This window comes from Dermatophagoides farinae, chromosome 3 (assembly GCF_024713945.1).
Source record: "Dermatophagoides farinae isolate YC_2012a chromosome 3, ASM2471394v1, whole genome shotgun sequence".
NCBI classification, from domain to species: domain Eukaryota; kingdom Metazoa; phylum Arthropoda; class Arachnida; order Sarcoptiformes; family Pyroglyphidae; genus Dermatophagoides; species Dermatophagoides farinae.
In genome coordinates, this window is record NC_134679.1 from 28,850 (window position 1) to 55,909 (window position 27,060).

At 35.2% G+C, this 27,060-nt stretch overlaps 4 protein-coding genes across 17 annotated transcripts in view; all 4 read left to right on the forward strand.

Moving 5' to 3' along the window:
- Positions 1 to 728: 728 nt before the first annotated feature.
- On the forward strand, positions 729 to 6,717 carry LOC142597366 (uncharacterized). 6 transcript variants are annotated; one of them, XM_075729041.1, is made up of 12 exons: positions 803 to 975; positions 1,147 to 1,371; positions 1,436 to 1,515; positions 1,574 to 4,169; positions 4,225 to 4,358; positions 4,428 to 4,651; positions 4,709 to 4,921; positions 4,987 to 5,119; positions 5,187 to 5,357; positions 5,431 to 5,520; positions 5,594 to 5,986; positions 6,047 to 6,717. In XM_075729041.1, exons 4-12 carry the CDS (start codon positions 1,675 to 1,677, stop codon positions 6,481 to 6,483), a joined length of 4,290 nt encoding a protein of 1,429 aa, XP_075585156.1. In that variant the 5' UTR covers positions 803 to 975; positions 1,147 to 1,371; positions 1,436 to 1,515; positions 1,574 to 1,674; the 3' UTR covers positions 6,484 to 6,717. The 6 variants fall into 6 exon arrangements, with proteins under 6 accessions (XP_075585157.1, XP_075585155.1, XP_075585158.1 ...); XM_075729045.1 differs by having other exon boundaries at positions 811 to 975; positions 1,065 to 1,371; XM_075729044.1 differs by having other exon boundaries at positions 816 to 975; positions 1,026 to 1,371.
- Positions 6,703 to 7,887, forward strand: LOC142597367 (1,5-anhydro-D-fructose reductase-like). Its single transcript, XM_075729046.1, has 2 exons — positions 6,703 to 6,979; positions 7,035 to 7,887. The coding sequence occupies exons 1-2, from the start codon at positions 6,818 to 6,820 to the stop codon at positions 7,827 to 7,829; spliced, it is 957 nt and encodes a 318-aa protein (XP_075585161.1). The 5' UTR covers positions 6,703 to 6,817; the 3' UTR covers positions 7,830 to 7,887.
- A 9,706-nt stretch (positions 7,888 to 17,593) lies between these two features.
- Positions 17,594 to 20,014, forward strand: LOC124498567 (transmembrane protein 53). The gene is given in 4 exon segments (XM_047062338.2): positions 17,594 to 18,629; positions 18,686 to 19,246; positions 19,248 to 19,371; positions 19,431 to 20,014. Coding segments are annotated over 4 exon segments (1,131 nt in total). The 5' UTR covers positions 17,594 to 18,422; the 3' UTR covers positions 19,670 to 20,014.
- A 2,659-nt stretch (positions 20,015 to 22,673) lies between these two features.
- The window catches only part of LOC124498515 (uncharacterized), a 64,080-nt gene continuing 59,693 nt past the window's right edge, over positions 22,674 to 27,060 (forward strand). For 3 of the 9 annotated variants that reach the window (XM_075729047.1, XM_075729048.1, XM_075729053.1), the window contains exon 1: positions 24,276 to 24,830. The gene's annotated coding sequence lies outside the window, so the exon portion shown is untranslated. Of the gene's footprint in view, positions 23,040 to 24,274; positions 24,831 to 26,892; positions 27,034 to 27,060 lie in introns of those variants that run through there. The other 6 variants (XM_075729051.1, XM_075729057.1, XM_075729049.1 and 3 more) reach the window with 6 other exon arrangements.

Genomic DNA, 27,060 nt, shown 5'->3' on the forward strand with positions numbered 1-27,060 from the left:
GATGTGCGTAATTTATGACTTATATTCAGGGCCGGCCGAGGCGCCTGTGCAGACTGTGCACCGCACAAGGCCTCGCGCTGCCTTCGCCCTTTCCGCTGTACAACACAGGGCCTCGCAGTTCCAACTTTTCAAGCTATTTTTGCACAAGGCCTCGCGATTTTCTCGGCCGGCCCTGCTTATATTTAATTTATATTGTAATGAAATGATACTCTCTCTCTCTCTCTCTCTCTGACCATTACAATATAATAATATAATAAATTAATTAATTTAGAAAACGGCTATTAGCCCCGGTGATAATTAATGAATAGATCCAATTTTGAATCATTTGATTTCGACGTCGATAATGATGCTGGTAATCATGTTGGTAGCGTCGATTTTGTCGGCGCCGGCGTTGATATCGTTGTTGCTGCTGCCGGTCAAACAAAATTAATCAGAATCTATCCACAAAAAAAACAAAAGACAAAAAACACGTGCTTTTCAGATCACCGAAAACGAATGAGTCACACTACTTATTACTACTCACTACAAATGCATGCATCCTTTTTTCATAGAGATGTTCATAACAAACGCATCCTTTTTCCCACTAATGCCATCTATCAACCTTGATTTGAAAAATAAAAAACTTTGATTCAAATTGCTGGATACTAGATGGCGAGGAAACCATTTGCACATAGAAACTGGATACTGTTGCTGTGCGTTTTGTTGTTGGTTAGAGTATGCGCGAATCCATTCATCCGAGACGTTCATTTTCTCCTAAGCTCAAGTTTGGATACACTGAGCAGCTGACTTGTGACTATTGTTGTTTTTTCCATTTTGATTGTGTTTGTGTTTGGCTCATATGACAAACAAATTGCCATCTCGATGATGATCATCTAGTTGTTGTTGTTGTTGTTTTTGGAAATTCATTTACCTGTGACCTTTACCCGATATTTATCGTTTTCTAGTGCATTGTTTGTTGTATCTTTTCAATCATAGGTGAGTGTGTCATTGTATTGAATTTGAATATATTGAATATATTTGATCAGTCCGTCTCTCACTCTTTGCAATGGGTGAATTCCATGTAGACAAACTTTTTCTTTATCCTTTCTCTCGTAATCATCAATAATCACTCGTTTGACATTGATTTGTTTCTCTCTTTCTCTGAAGAATTTGTTCCAGAAATTTGTTTCTCTATTTCGACAATGGATAATTTGACGTCGTAGCATATACGCAAAATTGCCTTGTAAACAAAATTTCTCCGTCTACATTTTCTTATCGTGCCATACACTGATATATACGAAGATGAGATGTTGTTGATTGTGTAAAGAAAAAATGAAATTCTAGTGGTATTCACTCATTTGTGTCTCTGTGTCTGTGTGTGTGTGTATATGTGTATGTAGTGCTTCAATGCATCATTTTTTAATTCATCCCACAAGATAACATTTTCTCATTCAAGGTCTTTTTGCAAGTGGATCGTGGACATTTCGTGTGGGGATATTGAATCATCACCGATTCAATCAATCAACCAATTGAACGGTAAGTCTGCAGATTGTGAAACTTTTTGTTGATTCATTTTTTGTTTTGTTTGTAAAAGATATCAATGTAATATCCCCTCATCATCAGCAGTGTAACACAACAATCTCAATTGATCGAATAATCAATTGACCAATTATTTTTTTTCGTTCACACATCACAATGTCATTCACCGTTCCCATTCATCCGGTGCCGTACGTGGACTCTTATCAAGGTCCACTCGAACCGTTGGACATTACGGACAATTCGCCGTTGTCGCTCTATGTTTTGTGTGCCAAGTATATCGTCAAAAACATTTCGAAAATTTGCTTCAACCAACATTTACCGTCAGAAATCTGCGACAATCTAATCGAGTTGTTTCGGATTTATCGTTCGAAAAAAGTCTGCAACAAATTTCTCTCCACTTTGAGCACAAAACAGTGTTCAGTCGTGTCGGCCAATCTAAGCAATCTGGACATTACCGACGAAGAATTGACCGATTTTATTGATGCGCAAGGCAAAACACTACGATCACTGAATCTTTCCAATTGTAGCCGATTATCTACCAACGTTTTATTGCAAGTGAACCGAACATTGCTCAAAGTGCATGATGTGGACAAACTATGTCGATTGGTCACCGTATACGAAATTCCAGCCGATCATCCGTCTCAAATTCCACGATCACTGGTGCGGCAAAATTATCCGTTCGTCATTCGTAAATTCTACCACAAAGGCAAAATTGCCACCGAAATCAACAGAAACTACAGTACTGCGTGTCCCGAATCGTATCTTCAGAATTCGTACATGTTGCGTATGGAAAGTCAACCACAGTACCCACAACCGCCAACCATCGATGAAAACGTGTTCATCAACAACTCAACGCAAACGACATTCGAAACGACTTGTTCGCGAATACCGAAAACCAACTACGAATTGAATCGTGAAATGGGTCTATTTTGTGATCCGAACTTTGCCAAAGAATTTTTCTTTGACATGGAAGGCACCACATCGTATGCGTGTTATGATCGATTGATCGACGAACACCGAGCCTATCCCTTGAATAACATTCGATATCCAATCATACGTGCTGCGCAGATTATACGGTCGAAAAACGATTCGCAATTCCCCGAAGAAAACGTTGAACCAAATCAATGTGCATACTGTTATGGTACCGGTATCAATCGACAAAAGATTATGATATTACCAAAAGCAGTCTATCATTCGATGCGCCTGGTTAGCAAATACTATGGTCGTTTTGCTTTGTACGAGGATAAATTCCTACCCAAATCATTGGCGTATCCATCGAAATTCAAGTGGAATGCCAATAACAAACCAGCTTCAAAATCAACAACAGCAATAGACACTGATGTATACACCGCTCCCGAAGATGACGATGAACCATACCTTGATGATACGTTTCCATACTCTGTACTGAATCTAAATAGTCGTCATGTCCACAACAATGACCTGTTTGGATCAACGTGCCGGCAAAGTTTACTCAGCTCATGTGACCATCATCATTATCTACTACCACGGATTCATACACGCTCGAATGCAAACGCACCACCATCACGTAACCATGTTGTTGGTGTTGATGATGGGCAAAATTGCCAACATTTTCCCCCATTACAGTCCAGTGATGCTACATCGATGGCTGCCACTTCATCTTCGTGTCCAATATTGTCGAGCTGTGCTGAAGCTGCATATTTCAATTTCGAAGCCAATCAATTACCGGAACAATCTTTGGTCGCTCTAATTGATGACTCGAAATCAAACAGCAATAGCCACAAGTTTCCAAAATTTTTGAAAAAGTTTCGACCACATTCTCATAATACATTCGACAGTGGAAAAAATGATCGTCATCATCATCATCACCACCACCACCACCATAATCACCACCATCATCATCAGTCCACTTCAGCCGACATTCATCAAAATGAACTTGTTACAAACAACAAGGACGAACCTTGTGCCAGAAACTTTTCGCCCACCTCTTCAATGTCATTCGCGTTATCCGAAGACGTTGATTCAAGAGATTCACTGGTCGATGTATATGAAGTGGACACACACGAAATCACCTGTCCATTGCATCCGCAAAATTGTCCTCCCGAATACGATTATTTCGATTATCTGAGTCTAGTGTACAATACGGAATCATCGTCATCGCCATCATCATCATCATCATCATCATCATCGTCAACCACATCTGACAATGTCACATTGTCAGAACAGCTTTACTACTCTGAGGATTTGCTTCGTTTCGAAATGTATCCGTATCACGTATATCGCATTGAAACACCGGGATATCCCTATATACGACTGGTTGAAGTAGTCACCTGGTCACCATCATCACTCGAATCATTGACCGTTGGACCTGGTTTGATGCCTCAGAATCTGGAAGAAATGCGTCCCGAACTGCGGCAATCAATCATATTGAATCGTGATTTCAACCGCCTCAAACGAATCACCATTCATGATTGGCCAGTGAATATGCAAGAAAAGTTTTTCAACGGCTCCAAATACCTCGACAGGATAACCCATCTGGATCTTAGTCAATGTAAATCGATTGGTGATGGTCGATCATTGACGCAAATGTCCAATCTGGAAACATTGATCCTGTACAACGTCAAGGAAATTTATAAAGCTATCGATTCTATTTGTAGCATCAAATCATTGAGGTATGTTTATTCACCATGTTTATGTTTATGATTTATATCAAAAATCATTCAACAGAGTACTAGACATTTCCAACTCCGGAGATGATCAAATCACCAAAACGATACGTGATCCTACAACGCAGCTTAGAAATCTCATTTCTTCGTTACCCAAGTTGGTCTCACTCGATCTGTCTGGCACTAATCTGGCCGGTGAGTCCATTAAAAAAAAAAAACACATCAAACCAAACATGACCATTTTTCTTTTGTTCCAATGCACAGTCGGAATCATTACCGGTCTAGCTGAACGGGAAAACAATCCGCTGGAATTTTTGGGCATTTTCCACACAAACGTTGAACCTAGTTCTCGCCATCATATTCCAGCCATAATGATTGCCGGAGAAAATTTCCAAGATTTAGTGCTCAACTCATGTGAAGCTTATATGAATCGACCAGAAATGTTGAAAAAATGCCTCAACGAATTGTTTCAGATATTCCGTTATGAGGTTTGTTGAATGTTGATTTTAACAAATTTGCAATTCTATTCTATATTCTATTTATAGAGTGGTCACCACGATCATGAACGAGCTGTCAAAATTCTAGTCTGTGCACTTGGCCGTCATCCCAACGACAAAATGATTCAGATGGCAGCTTCGGCTACATTGTTCTACATAATCAAATCTGACGAAGCAAAACCACTGCTCGGTAGAAAGATTAAAGAGCTAATTGTTAGCCGCTTGTTGGATGCCATGCAAACATTTAGATATGACCAAACTGTATGTCTTGTTGTTGTTGATGTTGTTGTGTTGTAAACATCTCATATTTTATTTTTTTCCACCAGATGCTGCGAAATGGTTGCCTGAATCTGATCCATTTCCAAATACCGGCCGATGTAATTTCTGAATACACTCGTTTGGCCGATATTCTACTCTACATTGTCACCATGGACGATGACGATTTTGTACAACGATTAGGTAAAAATCATTTAAACAAAGTGAAACAATTTTCTTACTTTTCTCACTTCAACTCATCATCCATCAGGAATCTATCTGCTAAATTCATTGGCCTGTCAAGTGGACGGTGAACAAAAGACAATTGTGGGCAATCTGGGCGCCATTGAAAAAATGCTGAATCTCATTGAATCACGTTACAATCGCAACATTTGCGACGAAGTCATGGAAACAGCATGGAGTACCATGTGGAATGTTACAGGTAAATTCAACACACACACACACATTTGTATGAAAAGAATGCATGAATTGACCATGTCCACTTTCATCATTAGATGAAACGCCCATCAATTGCGAACGATTCTTGAACCACAATGGAATGGAATTTTTCGTCACTTGTATGGAGAAATTTCCAGAACATCCAGGTATGTGTTGTCAGTGCCGATGCTGAAAAACAAGTGCACTGACTTTTTTTGGCCATTCCACTTTCTCATATAGAACTACTTCGAAACATGATGGGATTGCTGGGAAACGTGTCCGAATGTGCACATCTCCGATATCGACTGATGAAAGATGATTACATCTTCAGATTCGTGCAGCTTCTGGACTCGCAGTCTGACGGCATCGAAGTCAGCTACAATTCAGCCGGTATCCTTGCCCATATCGCATCGGATGGCGCCGAAATTTGGAATCGACATTTGCCCGCCTGTAATCGCGAAGAAATGCTTGCTCGGATGGAATGTGCCATTTCACGGTGGGAAATAAACTCGAAACGAAACATTAACTACAGGTCATTTGAACCGATTCTTCGGTTGCTTCGTGTTTTGTCCATTTCATGGCAAGCCCAATACTGGGCCGTATGGGCATTGGCCAATCTGACACGTGTCCATAGTAAGATTCAAACGAATTTGTTTGCTTTATTCAAATTTCAATCTCTCCCAATCCATTTAGGCACCAAATATTGTACATTATTGGAAAAAGATGGTGGCGTTGATGTCCTAAAGTCGTTTGTCGTGTCACCAAGACCGGATAATTTTTCTCTGCCTGTATCGGTCAAATGTTTGGCTGTGGTAACCTTGTTCCAGTACTACCTGTATAATACATTTGGCAGTGTGAAAATTTTGGAAAAGTCGCACGAAATTGCTTGTTTCGAATTGGTCAAATCACCGACAATTGTTGCCGATTTTCTCGAGAAATTTGGATTCAGCCATTTAGCACAGGAATTGGGCATCGATTATGATTCGTCGAATGCATGTAAAGATGTTGTCATGGCAGATCTATGTATCGAAAACAGCAATACAACATCAACAACAGATGAAACATTGTTGCATAATAGAAACAATAACCACGACGATGACGATGACGACGACCACCATATGTTTTTGTGATAATTACAAATAACAAATTAATAATAATGAATCTATAGACAATTTGACAATTTTTCTTCATCGAAATACCAATCTCGGTCTTGGACCCAACATGCAATTCTTGAATAAAATGATGTAAAAAACCTTGAAACTCTGAACATTAACCCAAATGATATTCACATACACACACACACATACACATTGATCACGATAAAAGTTTTTGTTTTTTCCAAATATTAAATTTTGCCACATTGATTGATTTGTATACATTTGTTTTCACCCAATACGTCCTTTGTGAATGTGGCAAACACAAACATAAACAGAATCAATATAATGATAATCAAATCAATCAACAATGGCCACATCTCCAGTTTGGTCGGTCAAACTCAAGGACGGTGTCCAAATTCCCATTCTTGGCCTTGGAACATACCAGGCTCAAGGCGATGATTCGGAAGCAATCATTACAAAAGCCATCGATGTTGGCTATCGGCATTTCGATACAGCTGATTTTTATGATGCAAGTACCATATCACCATGTGAAATTCAGTTTATCCAATTCTGCCTTTCAACAGAATCTTGAACCGATTGGAGAAGCCGTGAAAAAAGCAATTGCTGATGGCAAAGTCTCACGAAAAGATTTATTCGTCGTGACCAAAGTGTGGCCCACGTGGTATGGCCCAGATCGTGTTGAAGCCAGTGTGCGAAGAAACCTACGAGAATCAGGCTTGGATTATTTTGATCTTGTCCTTCTTCATTGGCCAACGGTTTTCGCCGATTCTGATACGGAAAAGTTTCCAATGGAACCCGGTACAGACAACGTAATCTTTGCCAAACGAAACATTGTCGACGTTTATCGGGACTTGGAAAATGTTCAACGCAAAGGATTGACACGATCAATCGGTGTATCGAATTTCAATGCTGAACAAGTCGAACGTTTGATGAAATCTCCAGTATCCATCGTTCCGGTGACAAATCAAGTGGAATGCCATCTTTATTTGGCACAATTTGATTTGCAAAATGTTTGCGCCAAACACGGAATCATTTTGACAGCCTATTGTCCGTTGTCAAGAAATCGTCCCGGCGAACAGAGCGTGTTGAATGACAAAACTGTCGAATCGATTGCGGCCAAATATGACCGTACCACGGCACAAATAGCTATACGATGGCTCATACAGCGTGGCATCATTGCCATACCGAAAACAGTGAACCCGGAACGACTGAAAATTAATTTCACTGTATTTGATTTCGAAATCAGTGATGACGATTGCAAGATTCTCGACTCACTGGACCAAGGTGAAAAGGGACGTCGTGTTTGGTTTGATATGCGCAACAATCTGCGAGAACACCCGGAATATCCATTCAAATAATTTACAAAACTTGTCATGTCATTCATTCATCTTCTTCTATTAAAATGCCTTAATCTGATTCTATTGTTTTTGGATCAATATTTGAAACTCGAGATGGAAGCAACGGTTCCATCTTGCTTGATGATTGTGTTGGTAACAATTTACCAATTATGAAAACACTGAATAATTGAATACCTTGAATTTGAAAATGTTGAGCAAAAAATTGACAGAAACTTGAGCCATTTTGATCAATCAGAATTCTGAAATCGTACTTGAAAATCCAAGACAACCGGATGAAGCGAATAATTTTTTGTCTGTTGTTTGCTGTTTGCTTCCACCTAGCCATAATGATAATTGAATTAAATACCCCACATTCCAGTGAATTATGAATGCGATGAGCGTCCATGTGTCGTGTGCAACCAATGATGATAAGTAGCGTTTCCATAATAATCATGATCATAATATAAAACACGTTTGTACGATGCTGCCGATATTAGGCATCACGATCCTCATCTCGTATGGAAAGAGATATTGTTATTGCATACTTTTTCTCGCGAAAGACAGCCTTGTGAAATTTGATCGAAAAGAAATGGAAAAAAAACCTTGGTGTGATTGAACAGACTGACCATTCAAATAACAATTCAATGGTCATGTTTGCAATGTAGCTATACTGATGTAGGCAGGTTAATGCAAGAATTTTTAGAGAATCTTGATCTAGTCATTCAAGGCTCATTATTTATTTAGTTTGGCTTTACTCTGTGTGTGTGTGTGTGTGTGTGTTTGTGTTTATTCGGGTTCAAGTATTAGTATCTTTGAACATGTCATTTTTGGTCCATTTACAAAATTGGCCGGTTGTAGGAACAACATGTAAAATCCAAAATCCAATGTAGAAAAATATCATTGAATGTCAAAGTGTATGCATGGCCAGAATCCATTCATCCACTCTCAATAACATGATCAGATAATTCATGCATTCTTTCTATACAAATGTATGTATGTGTGTGTGTGTGTGGAAACAAAACACACAGAATTTATATAGCATGAGAATCGAAAAAACAAAAAAAACAAAAAGCCAAGCAGAAAATCCAACCCAACTCACAGACAGAATATTCTTTGTTTCTGATTCAATGCAAGTGTAATTAATCATAAATTCAATTTCAATTGGCCAAAACAAAAACAAATTCTGTTTGGTCTTGATACATTTGCGTATGGCTAGTTGTTTGTTTATGAAACCGGACCAAAAAGACTGAATAGTGTCAAAACGGAACTGAAACGCAAATATAACATAATGGCCAGTGAATGTGGTGAGCCAAACAAAAGGTTCATGGTTGTGAGACGAGAAAAATTTGGACTAAAATTTCATATCTGTGCCAAATACTATGATGATTAGATTTCTTTTCCAATTATGACAATGTCGCAATTGGATTGAACCCACATCAAACAATATTCCATCATGCACATTGTTCATGAATCATGATATCCAGTTTGAGAAACTAAACCACGATCGATGGACGAGGAGAAAATTTTTCATTAACACTTTGTCTCTGTATTCTCGTTGTTGTTGTTTAATGTATCTTGCGATGAATTCTTGTATAACAAATGTTTGTTATGTTAGCTCACCGGAATAAAAAAACTCTAGTCTATACGTCGTAGTGTGTTGGTAGAGCTTCGTTGTATAATAACAACAATATGTATCGGTAGTCCATATATCAATAACATTCCATTATACTGGAAACTGAAAAGAATATGGAGAAAGACCGAGAAAATGGCAGTAGAATAATGATGGGGCCATAAATAATCTGGTTGGTCGACGTTAGTTGTTGTTGAACACACACACATGGAGAAGAATATTATTTCTATTTATTACTTTGGTCTATTTATCCAATGAATCACGATTGAACAATAAACAAAACAATGAATGAATCAACTGAAAAAACAAGATTGAATTGTTTGCCATTTTCGTTTTTTCGAATCTACAACAACAATTGAATTCATCGAATGATCCAGGATTTTCACTGACTTGATCATGTTCATGCAATCTGAACTGCGCTGCAGTGGTTCATTGATTAATTATTGATTCTTTTTTGCTTGAATTTGATCAACTTTTTCTACACATTCAAATGAAAGGATGGAGGAGATTTTCGTTCCACCACTTTCTTCAGCATAAAAGAAGAAACGAAAGAAAATATTCGCTTCAAAAATATATATTCACAACATCAACACATACCGGCCATTCTCCACCATCATCAATAATCTCTCCTGGGACATTTGAAATCAATCACATTTTTTGATGAACAAAATAAAATGAAAATTTTCCATTGCCATCAGAAACTTTCATTTTTTCCACTGCTCTATTGTTCTCGATGGTGGTCGATTTGAATTTCAAATGACTCAAAATGTCTTTAAACCAACAGGGACCATGACCAAAACTCTATTATGCAATACGATTATGATCATCACAACAACATTAATTCGGTGAATAAACTTTACCAATTTCTTTTTGATCGAAGAAAAATTTCACTTTCTAGAATCTAGATAAATTACTTTACTTTAGTAAAAAACTTATTGATTGGCAAAAGTAATTATTCATCAAAATCAAAGAGCGGAGGAAAAATTCTTTGCCAAAAGGATAATCACTCACTCTGAATTGGAAACGCTCAAAAATACATTCAATAAAGTCAATTCAATTCAATTTTATAAACACCAAGATTTAAAAAAGCAATCAATTTTTCTCCTCATCAAAAATGGCAAATAATCTCAATCATCGACTTGGCAAGTCTGATGGTTCAACAACAAAGTCGTTTATTTTTCTGAAAAGCACACACATGAAGCCATCGATGACGACCGAAACAAAACGGAGAAAATTCGAGCCCAATTTGCCGGAAAAATATGATTCATATATGGCGCCAATTATTTCTGTTAATTGGCTCGAATTGTTTGCTTGTTTTTCTGGTGGCACACGCTACTTGAATCCGATTAAATTCACTGAAAATCATTAATTCATCCATTGAATGTTTTAAAAGAATTGCTTTGAATTTGTTCATCTTTTGAAAAATAAAAATGTGTTTGCTGTTGCAGTAGTTTGCCATAATGTCATATAGAGGTCTATTGGAAAATCATATGGAAATCTGCCATTTTTCCTCCCATTCAACTGTGTGTGACTTGTATAATCATTTGCTTAATCGATTTCACGGTTATTTATTATTATGTTCATTTTCATGTCATAACTTAGGATGGAAAAATATCGATTTGAGTAACTGGAATTCTGATAACATGCTCATGTCGGCGCTTTAACCGTAGGGATTATATTCTTTTTCACTATCCACTCGGACAGTGTCCCTGTTCATATTTATTATTACTGGTGCTTTTCAACCATTTTCATCTCACAGATGCATCAATATTTCAATCACTTTTGCAAATACATTTCTCCCATAAGGAATTATCCAGTGTGACTTTCATCATACAGCAATCATGGTGTGAAATTCATAATTTGCTGGTTCATCTCCATACCCCTTAATCATCTGAGAATTCATTAGTAGTCGTACACACACACTTTTCCACGATAATGGTCTATAAATATCAAATTTGTAGTAGATTTTCTTCATTTCGGGAATAAAGAAATTTTCCTTTCCGGTGACTCAGTATTCCAAGTTGATTACATACGGAACATCACAAGTCAAGTTGCCATCTATGAGGATGTTTATCATTCAGACTCATCATCCAGGCAGAAAGTAACCGATGATCCACAACTGATCAAATGACTAAACCAGTAGCAACGGCAGATTGTCTTTTTCCAAATATATAGACGATGATGCAAAAGAATTTAAACTCACCTATTCTCCATGAAAAGTCATACCAGAAATCCTGTCATTGATCATATGAGACACATGGGATCATTGGTGTGTGTGTGTGTGATAACAGGATTTCTATTTTTCAATATTAAATTTTTCACGTTCATTGCACCAACATTATTCGCAACTGATTCCTGTTTTATTAATCAAATAATACAGCAGCAGGCTTATCTGGCGATATGTGACATTCATTTTTGTTTTCAACGAAAAAAATGACGCGTCTGCTTACATTTAAGCCTTTTTCTCACAACTGAGACATGAATTTAAACATGAACAACAACAACAACAACAACGACAACAACAACAACTTTACACTAATGGATAGATGTATGTCATACTATCAATTTCAATCTACATTACAGACTATTATTAGCCCGAACAATGTGAATAGAATGTTCTTGAAATATCCGAACCAGAAAAGAAAACATTTTTTCATCGAAAACAGAAAATCTTCGGAAAGATGGAGAATGTAAATCCAGAACAGAATGAAATATGTGTGTGGGGGCAGGGGGAGAAAACTAATAATAAATAGAGTCAATTTATTTATCGAGAAATGAAAAAACTCGTTACAACCACTGCACCAGTGAACGGTTGGTTCGCATCAGCAGCATCTGTATGAAATGGCAACATTCGAGGCCAATTTGTTCCTCACATCGCATCGATCGATCCATTACAAAGGCATCAGCATCATCATTCGATTCTTGAATGGAAGAGAAAGGAAAAATTTCAAAGTTCATCATAACCATAATCATCAACGATGATCACATGTCAAAAGAGATGGATAATAATCGCATTTGTTGTTTATTGATTATTGATTAGATTTTTTAGACAGAAAAGATTCAAAAATTGTAAAATATGCCACTACTGTCATGTGACTGATGAATAATGTAGACAAGTAATCAAAATAAATGGCTTTAGTCTTGTGTTTGATTTGTTTCATTCAAGGTACAGATTAATTCGTATATGATTTCCAGTTTTCATTTACATTTCATTTTTGTGTCCTGTCTTTTCATCATCACCATCATTTTGGACAAATATGTCTAAATATGAGAAAAAATGAGTGATTCAAAAATGGAAAAAGTATAGAAACAAACACAGTGAATTGAAATATTCTCCTGAGAATTTTTTGTCAGCAACAACATGCTAGACGAAGAATCAAATGTTCCAGAAAAAATGAATTCAACAACAACAACAATTTACTACTACTACTATTCTCTGTCATCAGAAACTTTTCATCATCATCGTCAGTGAGATGTGATACTTGGGTTTCACACATTTTCACATGCATATGTGACTCGTAAAACAACGAACCAAGAAACAGATACCAGGAACCTGAAAACGTTGAAAAAAGTCAATGACAATGGACTTGGTTCAGACATTGCAAACATAGTGTGAAACAAAACGAAAAAACTGATTCGGCGACAAATATACCATTTGACTAATGGATCTGTTTCATGTGTGTTGTGTTTCTCTCTTCTCGATACTATTTAACCATCTTTCTTTTACTTTTCGGCTAAAGACACACACACACACACGAATTTTCGTTAATCAAGTATTATTAATTGCTCTTTCTGAATCAAATACACGTACACTTGAAAGAATGAAATATTTGGATAATAACAAAAACGAAAAACATCTGGAATACGTAATCCTAATTCATTCGAGTAATGGTGATGGCGAATTGGTTCATATTGAATTGTAAAATCATTGTCGAGTTATGGTTTAATTTTTTAAATCAAAAAATCAGCTGCCCATGATTATGATGGATCAGAATGAATCACCAAGGCGACATTACCACCCCATTCAACGTAACTCATTAAAATTATCAATGGTGAAACTTTAATCGAATTAACAGTAATGAGTAACTTGTTTTTGTTGGAAACAAAACTATGGTAAATTCTCAAGAATCACAAACTCATCATGCAAGTGATGGATGATATAGTAGTGAGTATAATTAACAACAGCCTAGAAAAATGTTCACATTGACTGATGATTTTTAGAAACAAAAAATTGCAAACTCCAAATCAGAAAAAAGAAAAAAAGAGAAACGGATTTTAAAATCAAATCATCATCACCAATTCAAGTCAAAAGGAAAGCATTAAGAATTTGTGAACTTTTTTGCCGAAAAAGTAATTTGTTTCCAGTTTTCCAAACATTTCCCAAACATCAAACACACATACACTGGTGTTCGATACAAAATGTTCCCTTGTTCTTTTTTTTCCATCTATGGGCTATAAACGAAAAAAGAACTTGGACGCTATTTGTCTTTTATTTGTGTGGATGTTTTTGCACACTCTGTATGCGAACAACGACGACAATAACGATGATGATGATGATGATGATGATGGTTGAAGACTTGAAAAACCGTTTCAAGATAGCAAGTGTGAGCAAAGAAATTGCAGTTTTGTTGATAAGAATTTAATTTATTTCACACTCACACACACACAATTGATGGGCCCGGCAAAATATAAAATTTTCTTTTCCTTTTTTTGCTTTGAAAATGGAACCATTGATGATGATTGAGGAGTGTGAAATTAAATTTAAAAATATTTCTTCTGGTGCTTTTGGCTAGAGTTTTCCAATCATTGACCAATGTTCAAATGTTGTTTGCATGCCATTGCACACAGTTGAAAGAGAGTTGGTGATGGTGATTGATTTTATTTCGTTCAATGATCAATAATCAATAATGATGTATACGTGGAAAAAACTAAAACAATTGAAAAATTTAATTTCCACCAACAATTGGTGGTAATTTTATTATCATCCATTAAATTGGACAGTTCGATTCGTATCGATTGTTTATCACAAGCAATTCTTACGAAATCCGTTACATTTGTCTATGCATCGGCAGATTTCTCTTTAGTTACTTGAACCAAATCAACACTGATACAATCAACAACAAGATAATAAACTGTGACACTAATAACAAACGAAAATTGGCCATTTGTTATTGCCAATTTATTGATAATTTCCAATATTTAATGTTGAATTTGGCAAATTTTTGTTGTCCGTCTATATATATGTGAAGGATCAAAGTTCATTTTGCCGGGACTCGATTTTTAAAGTTGAACAAATGTCATATTTATTACTATTGTAGACATCTAATTTTTATAATTGACAACGACTTTCCAAGGGAAAAAATTTGGGCACGTCATTAAAAAATGCCGAATCTAGGCTGATGATGGATCTAATTAAATCTACTCACGAAGTAAGATTGAAATGCAGCAGCAGCAGCAGAGAAAATGTATAAATTCCAGAAATATTTTGTTGCAGTTCAAGAACAACATTGGAATTTCGATCACAACAAGAATAATTCAATACAAGGTATACCTATCTAGAGATGTAGAAAAGGAAAATTCAAACAGAAAGATGAACATGATGGCCCATTTCGAAACATTCCAATCGATACGGATAACGGTGTTGATGCTAGCTTAACTATGCGAGAATTCAAAAATCGTTCAATTAGCTTGAAAAAAAGTCAAAGACTGGCTTCTGATTGATTTTGAGAATCCTTTTTGGATTATTGCGTGCTTTGCTTTAAAAGAAATGGAAAACAACAACAACTTGAACAGGGATTGTTTTCATCAGCATATCATATCAGTCCACTGTAATTATTATTTTGTCGACCACTACACACACACACACACACACTATTGGTTTCTTAATTTAACAATGTATATTCTCAACATGTCTACAATCGAATTGAATCCAATCCGTGATCGGTTGTTGTTGTTGTTGTTGTTTTATTATTTTTCTAGTAAACCAACATTGAACCGTACCATTCTCTAGGGTCTTGGGTTTTCTTATTACACAGTGCAATGTCTGTTTCTGTTAATTCTCAAATTGTTGTTGTTTATGTTTTCTGTCTAGTAGTATTTTAGCAGTGATAAAAAAAACTGGCAACAATTTATCAATTGCATACAAACCATACAAAATAACAAAACAAGCGCCTCAGTCATCATTATCAGCAATTTCAGAAAAAGAGAAAAGGCTACAACCAAAAAAAAATAAATAATCAACTGGCAAAAATATAAACAAACTGATTCAATCAACTCGATCCACCCGAATAGCATAGATAACGTAGATATTCATCGCCTAAAAATTTCATTCAACAAACTGACTGACCAATTGACCAATGTTGGCAGCACTATAATTGTTGGAAAATAAATTTCAAGAAAATAAAAAGAAATAAAGTTTCTATCGACAAGATTAGTGCAAGTCTTGGCTCATAATTTATATACGTGAATCACCAGAATTGATCCAAATCACGATTTGTTGGCTGTAATAAAATTTATATGAAACCAAATTCCGAACGGAAACACACGCGAACATACAAAGTAAATGATGATATAGATACGTGCCAAACAAGCTAATTGTCGAACGTGTAAACATTAAAAATTTACGATTTAATGTCCATGTTGATGGTGTTTGTGTGGCTGACAAACACGCAAACACTATCATCAACCAATATACATGTATATTGAAACAATAGCACTATTATCATCATCATCTTACAACCAAAACAAATCTCTCATGTGATACGAAGGCGATGACTTTTACTATGAATATTTCCCCTAGTATATGATCAAATAGAATCCACATATGGCACCATTTCACGATGACGATTTGACGATGAAATCCAAGAAAGAATCATTGTTCCATTGTTTCCTCTTTGAACTTTTTCAATTCGTGATGATAACAACGTTTTGTACACAACAAATGAAAGAATAAAACATTTCCCAATGCTGGATAGTGTCGACTGAAAAAAACATCATCATGTCATGTTCATGTATAGAATTCATATTTGAAAATGAAAATTCCAACCATAACAATAATGATCATACGTGCATTCTCAAATTCCAAACCCAGAATGAATGTGGATCATCACATCAATCCATTTCATTTCTTTTGCCCATGTATAGATAAACAATTCATTAATTACACCGGATGGCAGCATTTTCTCAAAGCTGCCATTATTGAGCAACGTGCAGAGCACCAGGAAAATTAATTTAAATGACTGAATTTCAAGTTGAGCCATTTCGAAACTTGAAACTTTCAAACTGCTTTGTTGAGTGAATGATGGTGATGGGCAGAAAAATTTTGCTTTTTTAAAATGTTTACAATTAAAGAAATGAACAAGTTTTCATTCTTATATCAAAATAGAATAGAATAGAATGGCTTTGCAAAAAACTTTAAATATTAAAATGTTCCAAAAACCGTTCAATGAACCCCATTATCATATGGAATGATGCAAAACATCAATTTGGATAATGCACAAGAATGCATGAGGAAATACAAATACAATCTCGAATGTGTCACATGTGAATCAATCAGCTATATGTTGATCAAATCGTACAAACACTACAGATTGTTATGATTGATAGATAAACTGAACAAAAAAGTACATCTTTATTTGAAAACAATTGCCATGATATCCGAGTGCGCGTGAGAAACAATCCAATGTATGCATTTCTGCGTAATTTGAACGTACAAATTTGCAATTCTATTTTCTGAATCAAATGTACATTGTACAGAGAAAAAAAAAAGTACATACATTCTACAGTTGCAAATTGCAATCAAACATATGATTGCTGGAATGTTACTTTTTTCCATCAAATTCGATTGGAAAAAAATGATGCACACACCACTTCTCATGATTATTGGGAGCAGAGAAAAATATTGAAAATTTGAAAAAAAATGCAAAAATCTAAACACCACTATTTAATCAATTTATTGGAAATCAATCGATATTTGATATGTCATATGGGTATTTAGGGTACATCAGTTCGAGTCATGTGCATGTCATATCCGGTCATGTTATCTCAACCCAAAAAAAATTGAAGCCAAATAAATCCAAACATGTCATGTCCAGATTATTACTGTAGTTATATCGAAAAATGATTGAACGATCGGATGATTTGCCCACTCATTGTTATGAAACGCAACTGAATGGCTGGCATTTTCATCAGTGTACCTTAGCAACAAAGTCCAACAATCAAAAAATTGGTTGGCGTACCATCAAAAAATCAAAAAATTTTAATGATTGTGTGATGATCAGCGTATATACAACAATGCTATGACTGAGTGCTTGTTTGGCTTCTTGTTCTGGCAACCAGAAAAAAGAACAATCCGGTTTTTTTACTACTCGCATCAAACACAATATCCTTGTTGCTTGTTTCCATTTGTTTGTGTGCTGCTTTCACCATACACATCTACCAAGCACTCATACACGCAAGCACATGCATAACACATGATCATAATAATACTGAATAAGACTGATAGTGATCGAGGAAAAAATAGTATCGATATGAATGTGTGTTTGAGTGAAACTGGTATCACAACTTTTTTTCTTATCTTAAGTGTCCACAAATTCAGTGAATGATTGAATAAATTGTTGAATAAATAAACAAGGAAAAAATATGCCAACAACCATCATTGTATGATGACTTTGTGGCAAATTCAATGCCGACATACGATAGTGAACCCAAATAACAATCATCAGCACCAGAGTGTTTTGCATCGTGGCATATAATATCGAGTACAAACAATTTGTGATTATGATCAAACTGTGATAATCATGTTGATCATCAAAACAACATAACACTCCACCCAATCGAATGACAATCACATGTAACAAGTAACAAGTGATTCAAACGAAATTGACAGATGAAAAACTAGTATATAACCAAATGATCGATCCATTTTTGATCCTGTGTTTGTGTTTTGTTTTAGTGTTGAAAATATATTGAAGACCACTGGAAAAATGTATCGATATCAACAAACTACATTATCATCAATGGTGAAATTGGCCATTGCCACTGATCAATCATCCAAGGTGGCCACTCGAAAAATTCCCGTCATGTTTGTTGCGGTTCAACAGAATCGACAAAAATCAAGCTGCATTCAGTCCGGCCAGGTATTGAATGTTGCCAGTGTGACAAAACAACTTTATAATGAAAAACATTTCGAGGTAAAAACATTTGTTCACTAATCATCATCTTAATCTTGTAATTCAATTCAATTTAGGCAATATTGAAAGCACCTGTTGCCTTGCCATTATCACGAAAAATTGATTCGACAACTGAAACGCCAAAAAAAGTTCAATTACCATCCAATATCGTTATGCGTTATTGCCCAGATGGCGAAAATAGCGAAGCACAGAACATGGCCATAACCAAAACACGACAATTATCGAAACGGCCATTACTAGTAATGCTTGCATGGTTGGAAGCGAAAGAAATTCACATGGAAAAATATCGTCAATTCTGGTTCGAACGTGGCTACGATATTCTATCCGTGCGAACACTACCACAGCATTTGTTACTGCCAAAAATAGGTGGACGTAATAATGCTGTGAAAATGATTGAATTTCTCACCAATCATCATCTGGTTTATGATGAAATTCTAATTCACGGATTTTCTGTCGGTGGCTATCAGATGGGAGAAATTTTTCTTTATTTATTGGAAAATAAAGATAAAAATGAACGCGTACGACATGTCTATGAATCTTTGAAAGGAATTATTGTCGATTCATTAGTATATGCACAGGATTGTCCGCCCGGTGCATCAAAAGCCATAACGACAAGTCCCAATTTGGCAACCCATGTTGGAGAAAACAATCGATGCATTTTTAAAGGCAACCAAATCTTTCACATATGACCGTTATCTCAAAGTGCAGGATATAATGTTTGCTAATGAATCCAAAATACCTGGTAAGTGTGTGTAAACTTGTTCAGACTCGAATCGAATTTCACCCCTTCTACACTCGTAGGATGCATTCTACATTCAAAAGCTGATGTTGTCAGCAGTATTCCGCATAATATAGAAATATATCATGGATGGAAATCAAGAAATCCAGAAAATTCCGAGATCCATTGCTGGCATGATGCATTGCATGTATTGATTTATAAAAAATATCCTGAACAATATACCAAAGTTGTTGATGAATTTGTTGCAAACAAAACGAAAATCACCAAAGCTAAATGGCCAAAACCAAATAAAAGACAATAACTGAAGGAAACGCATAGAGTGAGAAGAAAATTTCATGTCTAACCGGTTGATTACCATATCATCATCATATTGATAATAATAATAATAATAAGGCTCACTGTTCTCGGGGGTTTGGTCAGTTTTTTATGTGATTGATCAGTCAACTTGATCAAGTTACTGACCCTACATTATTAATTGCTAACTGCTCCATTGCCTGAAAATACTGACCAATTATATAGATCTCTGATAATAATTGTAATGTAATTGCAGATCATGGTGTTCTCGTGTGATATATGTATAGTATATAGCTCTTTATTTGAATATATTTTCATTGTTTTAAATTGTAATAAATGAATCAATCAATCACCCTTTGCTCATTGCTAACATGGTTCAACATGGCGTGATTTTTGTTCAAATGATCTGATCGAATCATGATGATTCAAGGATTCACACCCAATACACACAACACACACACTTATCATATCACATCACATCATATATTGATTAAACAAACAAAACAAAAACCTTGGCAATTTTTCTCTTTTGAAAATAAATTGAAAATATCGAATCGAATAAATGAATAATCTTAAAAAATGAAAAATTCTAGATACAAGAGAATTATTTTGAAATTAAAAAATTCACATTTTTGATAAATTTCGATTTCTCTGGAGAGTTAATACATTCGTTTTTGTAAAATTTGTGGCAAATGTCACATGTTCAAACAAAAAAAAAATACAATAAATGTCGAATAACGCCGCAAATTAGCCTGGCTTGAATGACTGAACGATGTTGGTGGCTATCACAAGTATGATGATGATGATTTTTGCTTCCAACAAAATAAGGTTCATTTATTCAGCTCATTAACTTTAGATTTTATAATCAACATCCAGGACAGGCAAAATTGGACTCCACATTGAAATTGTTTTGCTTTGAAACTTTTTTTTCTGCGTTATATTCTGAATTCTCTGGTGAATACGAAACGAAACTCGGAATAAAAAAATCCAACAACAACAACGAACCACCATCCTCAAAACAACAAAAATACAGAGAGAAAGTTTGACCCATTGAAATTTTTCTGTTCAACATGAAAATTTGTCTTTTCTGCTAAATGTAAAGTGAAATAGGTGAGTCCTTGTCCATTGTTTTTGTTTTTGATTTGTAATAATTCATATGAAATAATGAGGATGAAGAATTGGGCTTTTCATTTCTCCAATCTCCAATCTCAAATAAGTAGACCAGGCCACAGAACAACAACTTGATATTATAATTGGTAATACATTCCAATCTTTTTCCGATAAACAAGGCAAATGCACAAGACTAACTGAAACTATAGGCAGCAATAAGCAGCTTTAAAATTTGTTTAATCATCATCATCATCATCATCATCATTATTTGCATTCATTCAAACAAAACGGCGAAATTTTGAGACAAAAAACAAACAAACGAAATGGAAAAAAAATTTGGACCGACCGGCGTCATACAATTATTCCACAATAATAACTAACTATTACTAACCGATTTAGTATTTTTTCTGGGAAATGAAATCTTTTATTCTCATCTCTTTTCACTATTTCACATCATCATCATTGAAACAAGTTCCAAACAATGAGAAAAAAATGATTGGAAACTTTTTCGCATTCTATATATTGATCTTGGCATCACATTTGAACTGGAAATTGGCAAAAAAGTGAGCGCAAACGCCGATCAAAACAAAATGTTCATTAGCTGTGTTAATGTGTTTGGAAAATTGTTGTTCCAAAACACACAAACACACCATCCACCGATTATGAAATTTTTTTTTCTTGTAAAAAAGTTATCTATTCACTCTAAAAGCTTTGACTACATACGATAATTTGTTCTTTGGTAAAGCAGTCGAATCGAAAATAAAATGGAAAAATTTCATACAACAATCTATGACAGAAAAAGAGATCTCTCTGGATGCATTCAATTCAACTCTTTTTTTGGCTTCGGTTCCTAACAAAGAAACCGATAAAAAAGACTTTGGTATTAATTTGACTATCAGCATCCATTCTGTTCATTCATTGGATGAACCAATCAAACAGTCTGAAAGAAATGAATTGATCAACAACAAAAATGAACATTCGATACACTAATGAGAATCAAAAGAAGAAAAACTATTCAGAAATAAATTCCCGGAATCCTTGCTTTACAGTGAGTTGCAAGTTGCAACAAACTGATTCTTAATAACTGGCAAAGATTGTTTATTTTTGATTCACAAACAAATCCCATCTAATTCCAATTGAATTGACTTGCAAAATGGAATCATTTCCCATACACACGCACACAGAAACTGATCACAACCACTATAAACTCGTGTTTGAAAAGTTTTGCAACCAGAAAAATCACCAAAAACACACGCAATAAATGGGTCATCATGAGCTAAATTGTAATATTGAAATATGAATGATGAATGCTAACAACATGGTGGTCATCACTTTAATGATTCTCTCAGTATCTGATCTGATCTTTCCATTGTGCCGCATATATTCGCAGTAATCCGCTTATTTGATTCGATTGGTTACTGGAATAAATGAGAAAAAGAAAATCATGGATTACGTTGTCGAATTCATATAGATCAAAGCAATGATTATCGTGATGGAGAAATCAACTAGGCCCATAAAAAAGTTTGAAATTGCCTGAATGATGATGAACATGAGTTGAAAAGTTTAAATTTTCCAAACGAAAAGAACAGAAAACTTTTTCAAAAATATGGTTTGCCAACCAAAAACATAATGGAACCATCAGTTTGATACAATTGTTTGCCAATTTCTACCACAATAATATCTATCGAGTGTGTGGTTTGCCAATCAGTCAGTCAGCAATTAGATTTACTCGTATGACATGTGCGCATTCATTGTATGTGAATCATCATCATCATCATCATCATCATCAACGTCGAGTGGAAAGAAAGAAATTATGAGAAAACAAGATAGATAAATGGTTGATGAACATGACATCCATAACATTCACTGCTCACCAAACTATTTGGCATCTAACAGAAATCATTGGCTTGGCATCCATTCAAAAATATCATCAAAAGAATTTAATCACACTGTTTGTTTGGCTGGTCCTCAAACTCTCATTCATGAACAGAATTTGACTCGAAACAACACACAACTAGCTACTAGTTTCTTGCTGAAAGTAATCCATTCCCCATAATAGCACCCGGTAATAGATGCCGATTATCATATTTTTTGTTTGTTTGTTTCACATGGGTTTCACATACGACATTGTAATGTTAGATCTATTTTGATTTTCTTAATATTACCGCTCTAACACATGGATCTATGGCCATATATTGCCGAAAATAATGTTCGGAAAGCAACGCAAACAGCACGAAGGAAAAGAATATATTATTCATTTTGAAGTCGTAAGTTGTTTATATATCAGTTTGTTCCTTATTATATGGATGATGATGGTAATTATTGATGATGCTGGCCATATGGATGACGATGCAAAAAATGCATTTTAGAGCCAGAAAAGAAAAAAAAGTCAAACAGCAGTAATACAAGTTGTCATCATCATCATCATCATCATCATCAGCATCATCATCATTATTATTATCATCATTATCATCAAGAATCGAGAATCTTCATTGCCGAAAAAAATTAATGTCGAATCGGTTTTTATTGTTATTGTAATCGATGATGGTGGTGGTGGTGGTGGTTACTGTTGCTGATGCCCCATGTATGAATTCTTGTTCATTTCATGTTATTTCAGTGTGTGTGTGTGTATGTGTATTCAATATTATACAACAACATCAAAATGAAGGAAAATAGACAGGCATATAGTAAATATTGCTATCCTCTAAACGGCCACTATCGATAGCGACATGATCCATAGTCGATCCAAAACCAAACCAAACAACAACACAACTAACCGACCAACTAACAACAACAACAACAACAACAACAATAATAATAACAGAAGACACAATGTGAAAGAAAAAATAAATGAAAAAACGAGATAAACAGCAAAAGAGAGAGAGAGAAACCCGATTTGGACAGAATCGATCTTTTAGAATAAAAAGACACCAGCAAATATCAGAAATAAAATTTCATCAGTTCTCCTATGCCACCATACACACAGACAGACATTAAATTCTGCATTCTGTGGAGTTTTGTATTGGCCAGTTTGTTTGGTTTACCGTTTTTGTTGTTGCCGTTGTTGGACGTATATTTGGGTTGGCCATTCACGATTCGATGCTGTGTATGATGATGTGGTTGGATACGATTTTCGATTGATGATGTTTTTTCCGATTTTCTCGTTGGTGGGCGTAGGAAGGGAAAGGAAAAGCTAGAAGCATCGGTGAATGTTGTGACAGAAGAAAAAATTTGGTTTCGCAAATGGCCTTGTGCAATATCATTAATTCAATGATGAAGTGGTGGAACCAAAACAAAGTATCTGGGTGTGTAGTTCGAAATTTCGGTCGTCAGATATGTTCAATAAAGACTTGCGCATCATAGCAATTTTTGGCCGAATAGCGATATCAGTATTGAATAGAAGAACAGAAGCGCCGCATCATTTTTGAATTCTCTTGCCACTACTGTTCAATAGACACATCACTAGAATGCTGCTCCCATCTACCATGATTATCGAGGACGTTATTCAATCCACAAAACATGAAACATACAGGAATTTATTTGAAAACAAGTCTCCTCTCTGTCTGTCTCTGTCTGTGTGTGTGTGTGTGTGTGTGTGCGGAGGAATTCTGCTTCAAGAATAGCAGAAACCAACAATGAATGAATTGAAAATGAAATTGCGCGCGCTATATCTATGGTGTAAAGAAACTACAATAACGACAACAACAGCAGTTTTCATTGAATGTTGTATCGGGAATCGTTAGTTTGTATTTTTACAAAAATGTTTGTCATCGATTCTCCTCAAATTGTTTTTGTTTTCTAATTCCGATTCATCATTGTCTTCCTCATTTGTCAATTGTCTAATCGTAATTATAAACTCATCATCATTTTCAAATTGCAAATTACAAATCTGTCTCTCTCTCTCTGTGTTTGTGTTTAGTTATATGGCAATCAAGTTCAAAATTCATCTCACACATCCACCCACACGCACGCATACACAAACAAAAGACTGTTGAATTTCAATTAATCGCATTGATCGTGTCATCAGTTTTTTGTTATATGTATCATACATGGTTTGTGTATGTGATTTTTTAAATGAAAAAAATTGAATCATTCAATCGATTGATTGGTTTATTTTCTTGTTCATAAATTGATTACAAACACACACACACACATGACATGACATGACATGACATGACCTGATTTGCTTGTGATAAACCTGATAATTTCACAAGTGCATCTTTGCTATCATTCAGAGCAAAAAAGATTCATTCATTATGTCTGTCTGTCTGTGTGAGATCATCAAATCCAATTTTTCTTTTTTCTCTTGGTTCTCCACTGTTGTTGCCCAAAGCTTAACACAGAAGCAAAGACGAAACATGTCTCGAGCCTTGAAACCGACAATAGAATGAAAAGAAACGAGAACATTCTTGATGTTTTTTGCTCTAAGAATATTCATTCATTGTTCGGATCTTGATTTTTGATTCTGGGATCATTTCTGGATCATTAGTAAGATTCGTGAAATCATCTTCCGTCTTGTTCATTCTTTCTCTCTCTCTCTCTCTGTGTGTGTGTATTGCCTTACACTATACACACTCGACACATTTTTTCCCATTTCTATGTTCGTGATTTTCGGGCAAACCTCTCTCTCTCTCTTTTTATCTTTATGTTTGTTTCGTTCATCATCATCATCATCGTCAGAAGCATCGTAATATAACATATAACATTTGTCTAATTTTGTTCGTTCATTCATTGCTTGGTTCCTTTGCATCATTTTTATGGAATTTCTATTTCTATTTAGAATAAATTCACTTATATGTCAAACAAAGTATGATAATAATGATGATCGGCAGCCACGTATTCTTCATCATCATCATCATCATGTGCAATTCATATAGGAATTATAATAATTTGAATTTGTATGGTGAGCATCGAAATTTGTTTTCATTCATTGTTGATGATGTGCACTATTAATAGTTTGTCAATGTGTTCATTCGTCCATTCATTCGATTATCATCGTCATCATTTTATCTGATTTTTTCTCACAGTTCCTTGTTGTTGTTGTTGTTGATTATCCAATATATTTTCCATCCATTTATGTATATTTTATATCAGTTTTTCATGTTACAAAGTTCAACAACAATAACCAGATGATGGTGATAATGATAATATGGAACAACAATGGAGCAGCAACAACGCAAAAAATCAAATCTGTCGCCCTTCATCGTCGATAGGCCTGATACAATCGCATGAATGCTAATTTGACTTTTGGATGTCTCTGTGTGTCTGTGTGTGTGTATAGTTTGGCCAAAATAGTCATCATCAATGCGAATATAGAAGGTATTTTGGATCAATGGCCATAGATTGGATTGCCAATTTTTTCATCATTTGTGTTGTTCACATGTGATCCAGCCAATTTTCTTTATCGTGCCGAATTCGATTCTCCATTCTTTTCTTTTCATTCATTGAAATAACAATCGTTTTTGATGTGAACCAGAAACAAACACAGCACTGAGAAATTGAGAAATGAAATGAAATGAGAATTGACACAAACACACAAACGCAGAAAGATAGATTAAAGATTGAGATATTCCAATGTGGATAGATAGATAATAAGAAAACACATCATTTCGAATTGTAGAAAGGGAAAGAGAGAGAGAGAGAAATGAGAAACAAAAAATGCAATGGGTAACTTTTCTTGAATTTTTTTTTGTTTTGTCGGCTTGTTTCTTCTTTTTCACTTTAGGTTCGGTCCCATACATTTCCTTTGTTGTGCAATTGGGTCTGGTGTCGTTTTCATTGCTGTTGAACTTAATTGATTCATTCGATCCAAATTGAAGCTGACATCATAGAACACATTCAACGACAACAAAATGGCAATGGTGATCATAAGAGGTGGAAAAAAATGGCCAAAATGACAAATTCGTTGGTTTAGTTTATTTCCTCCTGATACGTTACTTTATTATTGGCTTCACAGTTGTCATTATTCGTTAATGTCTATCCATTCGTTTGATGATATTTTCAATTCAATCGTCATCATTTGTCATCTACATTTGGTTGAAATGAATTGAAAAATTTTTCTTTTCAATCTTTCTTCACAATGATTCAGCAATAGTAGTTCATTATGATTTCGATGATGACGAGAACTTGTTAAATTCAATTGAATCAACGATGCTGCAATATACATGAACAAAAACAATGCGATAAATTCATATGTTGTTCAAATAGACTATTTCGACTTAGCCCGGTGGATTTGGGTTGAAATTTTGAACTCTGTGTAATGTAAACAATTTCAATTATCATTCTGCT